General features: G+C 36.5%; 1 protein-coding gene across 1 annotated transcript; it reads right to left on the bottom strand.

Moving 5' to 3' along the window:
• Positions 1 to 1090: 1090 nt before the first annotated feature.
• On the bottom strand, positions 1091 to 2595 carry LOC113272699. The gene is made up of 2 exons (XM_026522499.1): positions 2247 to 2595; positions 1091 to 2151 (listed from the first exon to the last, which is right to left on the bottom strand). The coding sequence occupies exons 1-2, from the start codon at positions 2593 to 2595 to the stop codon at positions 1091 to 1093; spliced, it is 1410 nt and encodes a 469-aa protein (XP_026378284.1).
• Between the last annotated feature and the right edge of the window lie 10600 nt (positions 2596 to 13195).

The raw sequence follows: 13195 nt of genomic DNA, 5'->3' as shown, positions 1-13195 counted from the left end.
TAATGGAGAATGTATACTTTGGCTGAAGTCTGAAGATATTTCAAAGTATGATTATCAGTATTGATGAAAAATTCACGATGAACTAAATAAGTATGCCATTTTTTGAGTGCCTAAACAAGAGCAAGTAACTCCAACTCATATGTAGACCACTTCTTTTGTGTATCAGAATTTTTTTCACTATAGTAAGCAACTGGATGTCCATCTTATGATAAAACGTCTCCAATTCCAATAACAGAAGCATCACAATCTACTTGAAATGGTTTAGAAAAATCAGGCATGACAAGAATAGGAGTTGTACAAAGTTTTTCCTTGAGATGATTAAAATTTATGTCAGCTTCTTCAGTCCAAATATATTTTTCCTTCTTCAAGCAATCAGTAATAGAAGCAGCAATGGTGCTGAAATTTTTCACAAATCTCCTATAAAAGGAAGCTAAACCATGAAAACTTCTTACTTTTTTTGATAGAAGTGGGAACAAGCCATTCCAAAATAGCTTTGACCTTGGAAGGATCCACATGAATACCCTTGTGAGAAATCACATAACCCAAAAATGTAACTTCAGGTGATATGAATGTGCATTTCTTTAGATTCATAAACAAAGAATGATCAGAAAGTGCCTTAAAAACTTGAGAAAGATGACTGATATGTTCCTTGGCAGAGTGACTAAAAATTAAGATGTCATCAAAGTATACAATGACAAACTTACTAAAAAATGGTTGTAAAACTTGATTCATAAGCCTCATAAAGGTTCTTGGAGCATTAGATAACCCAAATGGCATTACAAGCCATTCGTATAAACCCTCTCTAGTCTTGAAAGCAGTCTTCCACTCATCTCCTTCTCTTATTCTAATCTGATGATAACCACTCCTCAAATCAAGTTTGGTGAAAATAATTGACCCAGAAAGTAAATTAATCATATCTTCAATTCTAGGTATAGGAAATCTATAAGGAATAGTGATGTGGTTCAAAGCTCTGCAGTCTATACACATTCTCCAACCATTATTCTTTTTGGGAACTAAAAAATGCAGGACAAGCACAAGGACTGTTGCTAGGTCTAATCAAACCTTTACTCAATAAATCATTGACTTTCCCCTATAAAATTTCATTTTCAGTTGGACTCAACCTGTAATGAGCTAGATTAGGTAGAGAGGCTCCAGGTATGAAGTCTATGCAATGTTTTATATCTCTTAAAGGTGGTAAAGTAACAAGTAATTCTTCAGGAAACAACTCAGAATACTTGGATAATAAAGGTTGTACCTGAACCGGAACTTTTATCATCGGCTTGTTTTCTTCATGAGAACTCAAAGTATGAGTTGAATGTAAACAACGTGATATTGTAGCCACCAAAGTACTTGTATTATCATCACTATGTTCTTTGATCACAGAAGAAGACTTGGACGGATGAAGGACCTTCTTTTTACCATTCTTGTAAAATTTGTATGTGTCAACACGGACATCATATTTCCATGGTCTTCCAAGAAGAAGATATGTTGTATTCATGTCTATCACATCACATAAGACAGAATCTTCAAAACCAACAAAAGAGAAAGTGACTACACATTGATGTGTAATTTGATAAGTAGTAGAACTTGTTACCCATCCCACAGAGTAAGGATGAGGGTGTGGAGTAACAGGTAATCCTAACTTCTCGACTACCATAGAGGAGATGTAATTATCAACACTACCACTGTCAATAACCATATCACAAACTTTCCCTCCAATGAAACACTTTGTTTTAAATATGCTATGTCTTTGAGAATAGCAAGGTTGATTAAGCAGGAGTGGGAGAATCATACACACTAAATGATCGACATAGACTTCATGCAAATCTGGATAATCTTCTTCTTCATCCTCATCATCATCTACTTGTTCTTTGTCTTTATTGTCAGAAGTGTCGCCAATAAAACCATTGAAACGTCTACAATCAGCAGAGGAATGACCAACTTGATGACACTCATTGCACTTATCACCTCTAAATTTAGAATATAAATTTGTGGGTTTAGTAGGAGGAGGAAATTGTTGTTGGTTCCTGTTTGAAAATCGAAGTGCAGCAGATTTTGATTGTTGTTGCTGGATAGGAGAATTCTCAGATGGACTTGGTAAAATTGGAGAAGAATTAGCATGAAGTGGTGACTGAGAGAAACTGAAATTCACTGGTGGATGTGTTGGACGTTGAGGTGGGGTGTAAACTCATCTTGATAGTTCTAACTTGGAGGAGACGAAACATAAGTATCTTGAGAAGTATTACCTGAAAAATGTTGTGGTTTATAGTTCGAATTAAACCGTGGAGGACGAAACTGAGAAGTTTTGGAAACCTTAAAGAGTCGTTTTTCGATCTTAATGGCTTGTTGAATAACTTCAACCATAGTAAAAGCAGATTGAGTCATGTTGTTTTGAATCAATCTATTCAATCCTTTAACAAAACGCGCTACCAATCGTTCTTCAGATTCATTAATTTCATTCCTGGCAAGTAAGTTATAAAACTCAGCAACATAATCTTCTACAAGACGAGATTCTTGTTGAAAATTCTGCAACTTAACAAAGAGTTGCTGTCTGTAGTCACTTGGTAAAAATTTAGCGCGTATCATCTTACGCATTCGTGTCCAAGTACGTATAGGGTGTTTATGAGAATTGCGTCTATCTTCACAAATCTTCTCCCACCAAGCAGCAGCTCAACCTTTAAGTTTATAAGCTACAAACTTAACTTTAGAATCTTCGGGAACGTCCATGAACTCAAAGAAATCCCCAGCTTCATAAAGCCAGTCTAATAGCTCCTCAATTTTGAAACTTCCATTAAAAGAAGGTATATCTGCTTTTAACTTATATTCTGGTAAAGAACTGTATGGAGTCTGTCCAGTACGAATTCGTCTTTCTTCAATCCATCGTCTTTGTAGCTCATCCTCGCGATTGTCTTCTGCATCACTGTCTTCTTGTAACTCGAAAGATTTCTTGTTTGGATTGAGAACATAAGCTCGATGTTGTTTAGGTTTCTTCATTCCCTCCAAAACATTATCAGGAATATGACCATTAGTATTATCACCATTAGGTTTAATCTCATCATCTTCTGAATTCTTTGTAGAAGACTCAGGAATATCTTCTGGTTTATACTTAAGGAACTTCATAAGATTAGACATCTGAGTAGATAAATCGTTTATTTTATCATTGAATTCCTTTTGTTAATTTTCAATAGCAACAAACCTTGTTTCTATAGCATCTGCCATGACAGTAAAATAGGTTGTGAAGGTTGTTCTTTTTTTTTAGCTTGAAAAGAAAATATAGGGTTGCGGAAGCAAAACAGGATCTAAGAAAAGATAAAAATCTCTTCTACTGTCGATAGATACCAACTAATGGCCAAGACGAATAAGATGAAAGCAATACGGAGATTGCTGAGAAACGAAAAGAGGTTTAGAATTGAAGAAGAATGATAAACTAAAGAAAGAAGTTAAGAATTGAAAAGCAATAGCTTGATAATAATAATGTGTCTTTCAAAGAACAAACTAAGCCTGTTATATATAGGCGTGAACAAGAATCTAAAAAGAATAAAATTCTAAAAGAAAAAGTTAACTAAAAATAGAATTACTAAGCGAAACAATAAACACAGAGTTGTAACAAAACTAGGAAACTAGACAAAGTCTAGAAGCTTATGAGCTTAGCTTGAGTTTGAAAAGGGATGTCGTGCATCACTTGGACACCATTAGACCCAGCCTTACGAGTTACGAAGGAGGAGCTCCGCAATAAAATTTGTTGATATGGTTGACAACTGACAACACACATATAATTAGTGCAACGGTCATACACTTGCACTCATAAATTACGATGAGAACGGAGAGAAAGAAACTAAGCGTGTTATCTCAGCCGAAGAAGCACTTCATCTCCCCCATGCACTGCAAGTGCAAAGTAAATAGGCCTCTCTTTGGGCTGCAAGTTATGTACCAGTACCACACCAACTTCTGCTGGGCTTGCAAAAACCGAAAGTGCCCAATAAGTCACATTAATTTAATTTTACATGAATGAATGTATATACACATGCATGCTGGTGGTTTAACGTCCTTGGCTGGATTTACCCGAAAGTAACTAGATGTTAGTTCTTTGTTTTAATGGCTTCAAATAGTGTATACTTTCTTCAACTTATTGCACGAAAGATTTACCAACATCAAATCTGAAACCTGTCCTTCGACTCCTATCTCCCTTCATTTTCAAACTCTCCTCCGTGGAGATGAAACAGTTATCCAGTAGCTTCAATCGTATTAAATACTACAGATTGTACATTAGGTACTGTAGGGGAAAATAAGACATTTCCCATAAGGGAATTACCTTCAAAATTGTCTTTAGTTTTTACTACTAGCACGTACCCCTTTCCTTGTTGGGTTTTCTGAAGTTTCTATGAAGAGTACGTTCTCATATCGATTAGCCCCTATGTTTTATGGAAGAGAGATCTGAGAGTTTCCATTACGTTACAAACTCTTATGTGTTTTGGGAGTCCATAGGAACATGGCTACTGTTCATTTGACATCTCGATTTCATCATTTGATTTTATTTTGGAAGTGATCACATAGTAAAATTTTGAATGTTAAATGAAAAACATCGGCCCAAAAGAGTTTTTAGTCGTTCAAATCAGGGTAGAAGATTATTGGGTCGTTCAAAACCAGTCTTTTAAGAATTCATCTTAGAAACGCATAGTAAATGATTGATGTTCAGTTCAAACTTTTGCTGAATTCTGAATTAATAAGCATCTTATTATTATCAATGAGTTTATCATCTTATCATGTTCAGTTCAAACTGCATGTACATTGTTCATAGTACGTGATGAGAACACAATTATGTCATTCAAGGATCATATTCCTAATTTCCTAACTTTTTCTTTACCAAGAGAGATCATCATGCATGGATGACTTTAATTTATTCTTTCACATAAAAATATATAGGAATATAGCCAAAAATATATTATGTATGGGTCACTGTCAAAATCTTGTTTCCTTGTCCCAAAAAAATGAGGTTGTTGGGAAGATGATTTGAATGTAGAGAAATCATGTCCACAAGAATGGGTAAATGTTCCTGTTTATGCAAGCAGACAAAATCAAAAAACGAATTTTGTGTAGATCATTGAAGCCATGGAGATTTCTTAGAAAATAAATATCCCTGAAACGACAATAACTTGTATGTGGATCTTAGGTTGTTAACAATGTCCCGATAAGCTAAGGGGAGCAGTGTCGTCCAACTTTCTTTTTTTTTAATCCGCAAAGAAAGATTTATTAGTCAAAAAAAAAAAAAATTCAAACGGCTGGGACAATAGGATCGCTCTGATACCAATTGTTGCGCCAAAGCCTGCGGAAGCGTTAGGTTGACACTACTACGAGGTATCTCAATATCGCCAAGAACATAATCACACACACAAAAAGAACAAGTATTTAACGAGGTTGAATCCTTGGGAAGGAATAAGAAATTTTATATATCACCGTATAGGTTGGAATATACAAAGCCTTAGACGAGACGAAGAGAACTCTTACTTAGTTCTGGTGTACTTTCTCGAGTTCTCTCTATGGCTATTTATACATATCAATAGGACTGGACACATTACTTAACAAGGATTACTTTTCCTACAAGTATAGGATTTCCTAACTTAACTGTAAGAGACAAACCTCTTAAGTTGCTATACTTAGGACACAAGTACTTGGTTTCCCAAACCAACTGGATTTCCTAATCAAGTCATTGACCATCCTACCAATAATTCTCCACTTCGGATCATGCATTCATGCATGAGACGGACAATAGACAAAATCACCTCCATCTTCCAACGTCGATTGAACCATCATTGGCTGCCTACGTATCCTCAATAGGAATCAAACCCGACCATAGTTCTCTAAAATGACCTTGCTAGAAGGCCTTCACCAGGTTTGTAAGAACCTCTCCCGCCTCCCCCCCCCTCCAAAAAAAAAAAAAAAGACTCTTACCAAACAGGAAGGATGTGGATCAATTTCGAACAATGTCGAAACATGATCCTAGATACTACTTTAGTCAACATATCAGCTGGATTGTCTTTGGTGTCAATCTTCACAAGTAGAATGTCTTCTTATTCAAGAATTTCTCTCACAAAGTGAAATCACACGTCTATGTGTTTGGTTCTAGCATGATGTACTTGATTCTTAGCCAAATAAATTGCACTTAGACTATCACAATGCACAAGCAGTTGGTCTTGCACAACTCCTAGGTCATCTAGCAAACCTTGTAACCATATAGCCTCTTTAAATGCCTCTGTCACTGCCATATACCCCGCCTCCGTAGTTGAAAGCGCCAACTGGTTCCCCTGATACGGTAAATACATACCCTGTAGTTGAACGTCTCTTGTCCAAATCACCAGCATAGTCAGAATCCACATACACCCCAAACAACTGCTTGTTACTTCAATCCTTCACAAACTCCAATACAACATCAATCGTACCGTAAAGATACCTCAAAATCCATTTCACAGCTTGCCAATGTCCCTTATCAGGACAATGCATATAACGGCTGACCATACTAACAACATGTGAAATGTCCGGCCTTGTACATACCATCGTATACATCAAGCTACCAACAGCCTCAGCATATGGGACTTGGGCCATATACTTTCGCTATTCTTCAGTAGCGGGCGACATACATGCATTCAACTTAAAATGAGCAGCAAGGGGAGTATTTACATATTTAGTTCCATCGTAGACACCAAAATTCTGTAACATTTTCTTCAAATATGCCTTTTGATACAAACAAACCTTATCCTTCTCTATGTTACGTTAAATGTCCATACCAAGAATCTTCTTAGCTTCTCCCAGATCTTTCATCTCAAACTCGGATGACAACTTGTGCTTCAAATTATCAATCTCTTTCTTGTTATTCGATGCTATCAGCATATCATCGACATACAAGAGCAAATATATGAAAGATCCATCACGTAGCTTCTTAAAGTATACACAATGGTCATAATGACTTCTTGTGTATGTTTGGCCTATCATAAACTGGTCAAATCGTTTGTACCATTGTCTTGGAGACTGCTTCAGCCCGTACAATGATCTCTTCAGTTTACATACACAATTTTCTTTTCCAACAACCTTGAACCCACTCGGCTGAGTCATATAGATCTCCTCTTCTAGATCACCATGTAAAAATGATGTCTTAACATCTAGCTGAACTAGGTATAAATCATATTGTGCTACCAAGGCCAACAAAATACGGATTGATAAGTGTTTTACCACCGGAGAGAACACCTCATTGTAGTCAATCCCTTCTCTTTGGGCATAACCTTTTGCAACTAACCTTGCCTTGTAGCGTACTTGATTCACCGAAGATCCTTCTTTCTTAGTGTATACCCACTTGCACCCTATGGCATTCTTACCGTTCGGAAGCTTCATAAGAATTCATGTTCCACTATTGTAAAGAGACTCCATCTCGTCCTGCATTGCACCTTCCCATTCTTTACACTCTGCACTACGTACAACTTCTAAATAGGAAGTAGGAGTACCATCTTCAATAACTGGTAATGCATAAGCAATGTAATCATTCATCCAACCAGGCTTCCTGGTTGATATTCTTGGTTTGCTGGTTGCTATGGTCTCCGTGACCGCAGCTTCTGTATCTTCTACTGACTCTTGTTCCTCTTCCTCAACAACGTCAGTATCATTTGGAATTTCAGTAGCTACTTCTCTTGCAGACCCACTGTCTTCAGATGTATTCTGAACAGATACAGACTTAACTGGAATTGGGGAAGTTGCATCAATCTTCACATGCTGCAAAGGCTCACTAGTGCTGGTGCTTCTGTTCTCCAAATGTCGAGAACCTCAAGACTTTACCATAGACATCTCATCAAATGTGACATCTCTAGTCATGACTATCTTCTTCTCAACTGGTTTCCAAATCTTGAACCCTTTTACTCCACTCTTCATACCCACAAAAATTACTTTCACGACACGACTATCAAGCTTGTTTTCACTAACATGATACCACGTAGGAAAACCAAAGATACGAATTGAGTCATAATCATAAGCTGGTTTACCAAACCACTTCTCCATAGGAGTTTTACCTTTTAATGCAGCTGATGGCAACCTATTAATGAGGAAGCAAGCATACGTAACTGCCTCATCCCAAAACGCCTTACCTAATCCAGCATTAGATAACATACCTCGTACCTTCTCCAGCAAAGTACGATTCTTTCGTTCAGCTACCCCATTTTGTTGCGGTGTCTTCTTAACTATGAAGTGCCTCTTTATCCTCTCATCCTGACATACTTGCTAGAATGGATCATTCTTGTACTCTCTACCATTGTCCGAACGTAGTACTTTGATATTTCTGCCAGTTTGAGTCTCAGTTACCTTTTTCCACCTCACAAAGACTTCTAGGACTTCATCCTTATGCCTCATGGTGTACACCCATACACGCCTATAATAGTCATCAATGAACGACATAAATCAATGTTTCCCTCCCAATGATGCATTCTTGGAAGGATCCCAAACATCTGAGTGAACATAGTCAAGAACTCCACTATTATTATGGATAGCTGTGCCAACGCTTGTTCTTATTTTCTTGCTCTTAACACAATATTCACAAAATGCTAACTTGTAGGTAACAACACCTTTCAACAAGTCTTGTTGAATCAACCTATGTAACGACTTTTCACCTGGATGTGCAAGTCTCATGTGCCATAACTTCGTCTTCTCAGTAGCTGCACTCTCGATGTGTTTAGAAATAAACATTTCTCATGTTGTTGTACTCCCATTCAAGTAATATAAGTTATGATGACGTGTGCCCTTCATGATTACCGTAGATCCAGAGATTACCTTTAGAACACCATTTTCAACGACTAACTTGTATCCCTTAGCTTCCAAAGTTCCGAGCAAAATCAGATTCTTCTTTATGGCAGGTAAAAATCTTACCTACTCCAGCTCTCTAACCATACCATCGTGCATCTTGATATGAACACTACCAATCCTAGTCACCCTGCAGGTATAATTGTTTCCCATACGTACTTCTCCATCAAGCTCTTCAATAATTGAGAACCAGTCCCGATATGGACATATATGATACGTTGCTCCGGTATCTAATACCCATGTACCATATGTAATAGTACAAGTTGATGGTGTCACAGTTAGCGAGAAATCAGAAGCATCATATGATTCTTCATTACCTTTAGAAATGTTCACCTCAGCATTACTATTATCTCCTTCTCTTGCCTTACGTTTGGTACAATCCTTAGCCCAATGACCAAAGTCATGGCACCAAGCACACTCATCTTTATGCAGTCGCGTTCTACTCTTAGAACGCCCTCTACCTTTACCATAACCACAATTCTTCTTTCTCCTATCTGTTGAACGACCTCTTGCAAGAAGCAAGTCATTATTAGCTTCACTTGCAAGGTATTCACGATCCATCTTCCTAAACTCCTCACTACGCAATGCTGTAGTGACCTCAGCGCATGTCATCTTATCATTTCCATGCATTAATGCTTTAATCACAGGTTCATACTTTTCAGGAAAAGAGTTTATCAGACACAAAGCTTGTTCCTCGTCGTTGATCTTCTCATCGTAGTTAACCAACTCAACAAGAAGTTTATTATATGCACCTAGGTGCTCGGTTAGGGTTACACCTTTATTCATGTTATAGCGATACACATTCCTTTCAAGATGTATCCTATTGGCCATGTTCTTCACAAGGTATTATTTTTATAGCTTTTCCCAGAGATCCTTAGCTGAAGTCTCGTGCTGATAATTAACTCTTACTGCAGTTGCTAAACACCCTCGTATCGAAGCAAGACATAATCTATTCATATTGTTCCACTGCATATCAGACATCTCAACTGGATGATCTTCTAGAGCTTCTTCTAGGTCAAGATGAACAAGAGCATCCATTACGTCCGTTCTCCATAAACTAAAGTTATTGGTTCCTGTAAACTTTTCTACCTTGAGTTGTGATCTATGTGATGAAATATTTCTTCTTTTGTTTCCTTATCTTTACTTGTGGACTCCGAATGTTCTCCTAAAGGATCTTTCAGATCAACTGGTTTATCCCCGTCAACCATTGTTCTCAAACAACCAAATATAGATAAAAAACAGAACATTTGAGATTAGTATTACCAAAAGAAATCTTCAGAAAAAATACCTTCACTTCAGCTTCAATCTGAGTACCCGTATCCAAGAGCGTCTCCTTGCTCTGATACCAATTGTTGGGACAATTGGATCGCTCTGATACCAATTGTTGCGCCAAAGCCTACAGAAGCGTTAGGTTTGCACTACTACGAGGTATCTCAATATCTCCACGAACACAATCATACATACAAGAAGAACAAGTATTTAACGAGGTTGAATCCTCGGGAAGGAATAAGCAATTTTATATATCACCGAACAGGTTGGAATATAAAAAGCCTTAGACGAGAAGAAGAGAATTCTTACTTAGTTCTGGTGTACTTTCTCTAGTTCTCTCTATGGCTATTTATACATATCAATAGGACTGGACACATTCCTTAACAAGGATTACTTTTCCTACAAGTATAGGGTTTCCTAACTTAACTTTAAGAGACAAACCTCTTAAGTTGCTACACTTAGGACACAAGTACTTGGTTTCCCAAACCAACTAGATTTCGTAATCTAGTCCTTGACCATCCTACCAACACAAACCCTACAAGTGGATCAAAAAAAAAAAAAAAAAAAAACATAGATCCAATAACATGCTACTAGATCACCGAAACAAAGAAGAAGGTAACAACAGACTACGCCAATTAACCATAACCGATTGATAGTCTAGGTTTTCAAAATCCTTAATCACCAAAAACCAAGTGAATAGTAGTATTTAGCTTTCACAATAACTTTAACTATAGTGTTCTCTTTTGCATTGAAAACTTGAGAACTCCTCTTACCAAATGCTCCACATGGTAAAAGACGGAATGCAGTTCCATAGTGTGATGCTTGTCTTATCAGAAAATTTCATATATCAAGAGTGAAAAGTGGAAATTATACAGACACTGTGTGCGCGCAATTAAGTTTTTATTAAAAAAGAGCCTAAAGATGTTTTTCAAAAGAACAATGCAGTAGAAGATGGCTGGTTTATTCAGTCTCATGGCAGAATATACAGGTTAAAGGAACATTCATACATATTTTGGACATGGTGGGTTATACCATGGTGATTGCGGATCATTCATGAATGTTTTGGTATTTTTGGTGATCCTTCGAGCATTACTTTAGTATTTTCAAAAAAGTTTAACCTTGACCAAAACTCTAAAATTTGTTTGAAGACTTAGTAGGATTTTGCTTTACAGACCAATTTTCGGAAATAATAAAACAATAATATTTTAAAATATTATATGGTGTAAATACCTAATGGTAGCTGGACCATTTGCTTTGTAGACCATGTGATCTGTGGAGCAAGATTCAATAAGCTAAAGAAATAATAATTATTATTTAAAACAAGAAAAAAATGGGGGAGGGGGGCCAGCCAAAACCGGCGGCATGGACGGCAGTACGGGCCCCACCTGTGTATTTCCCTTATATTATTATTATTAATTAATATTTCTCCCTCTTTTGATCAATATTCCATATCCTCTTTACTCCATTTTTTGACATGCTTTTTAAAGCGTTATTGTTAAGTACATCCACGCCATTTTCTCGGGACTAATCAATGGTGACCCATATGCCCAAAAGGAGAATATTCATTATTAATTCATAGAATTCAGCCGAAAACAACTATGATTTGAAGTCCTAAAACATTTTAGAAAAAGTGAAATATTTTCTAGGAATTCAGTAGATGAATATAGCACTACAATTTATTTATAAATCGCTCTATACTAGTAAGCAATCTATTTACAAGCACTTTATTATTCGAGAACAAGGTACGAGATGGCAAAAGCATCATACTCGTTCTGAATATTTCTTAAGGTCGGGGAACATCTGGAGAGGGGTTACCATCAGCACTAGCGACATCCTGAAGACATTATTGCTCTATACTAGTGGTCAATCCATCTAGGAGCGCTGTCCAATCATTTTAAATCCAACACAGAAGTGAATACTGAGTCATACGGTATAAAATCTATAGAATATTGAGAGCTCAGCCAGGGCGGTTCTAATATCGTCTTTATATATTTATACTTTGAAGAGGGTATATGATCATTCATAGATCCTTGTAAGAAGGGTATTGTTTCTAAAATATAAGATATGAATTTTATATACTTCTGATGCCGGGTCAGAGATATACGAAACTATGATTTTACGATTTTATCCTTCGCCAAGAATTCATCGTCAACATTTGGGTTCACGAATCCCTTAATGAAGACTTTAAAAGTCGTAAGTAATACAATTTCACGAAGAAATCTGGGTATTTATAGGACGACTCTAGTCGCAACTAGGACACCAAAGATTCTAGTTTGTATATAGTCCTATGTTTATCATGATGAACAAGGATAGGTAGATTACAATTCAAAGTTGAGTTTGTGAACTTGTTTCCATGTTTACGAAATACTTTGATACCAAGAAAGATTAACTTTTCCATATAGAATGATCATGTAAGAATGTGAGAAGTTTGTCTTGAATTACAAAAAAGAATGTCCAACTGCATATTTGTTGAAATAAGCTTTGTGTACCAGGAGGTTAATCTAAGAAATAATGTATAAGTTGTTCGTCAACTTGTAAGCATAAATTGGAGTTTAATAACTCTCGGGACCTAAAAATTTCATGAACTGCGTAAAACAAATTGTGAACATTTTGTCGTTTCGGAGTTTAGAAACTTTTTTTATTCATCATAAGTTCGCGAACTTTCTTAATCACTTTGTGTACTCAAGTTACATAAAGTGTCCAAGAACCTCTTAAAATCAACCGGTTCTCTACTCGTCTGTGTACTTGAAAATTCAAAGTGTCCAGGAACATCTCAAAATCAACCAGTTCGTGAACTGACCAAATCAGTCGTTTATGTGAGTTAATTAGAGAATAATTCATCATGTCTTATTATTTACAAGTTACAAGTTTTTGTACTAAGCAAAATCAGTTTGTGAACATAAGAACTAACTTGGCGACCTTCTACAAATTTAATACACAATTGCGATATATCGAACAATAAATTGCTCTCAACCAATTATGCGATAGGTTATATATTGCTTGAAATTAAGATTCGAGTTTTACAAAGTAATAGCTTGTACTCGAGATTTTTTATTTGAAATATTCATCATAATACTAAAGTCATACGACA

Source organism: Papaver somniferum, chromosome 4, assembly GCF_003573695.1.
Source record: "Papaver somniferum cultivar HN1 chromosome 4, ASM357369v1, whole genome shotgun sequence".
In the NCBI taxonomy this organism is placed as follows: domain Eukaryota; kingdom Viridiplantae; phylum Streptophyta; class Magnoliopsida; order Ranunculales; family Papaveraceae; genus Papaver; species Papaver somniferum.
Note: the sequence above shows the minus strand (reverse complement) of the source record. Positions and strands in the feature narration are given on the sequence as shown.

Excerpts from the sequence above, each read along its gene's own strand:
- LOC113272699 (XM_026522499.1), bottom strand. The coding sequence starts at position 2,595 with ATGCGTAAGATGATACGCGCTAAATTTTTACCAAGTGACTACAGACAG. Across the intron at positions 2,152-2,246 it reads TAAACCACAACATTTTTCAG|TGAATTTCAGTTTCTCTCAG; the intron begins GTAATACTTCTC and ends CACATCCACCAG.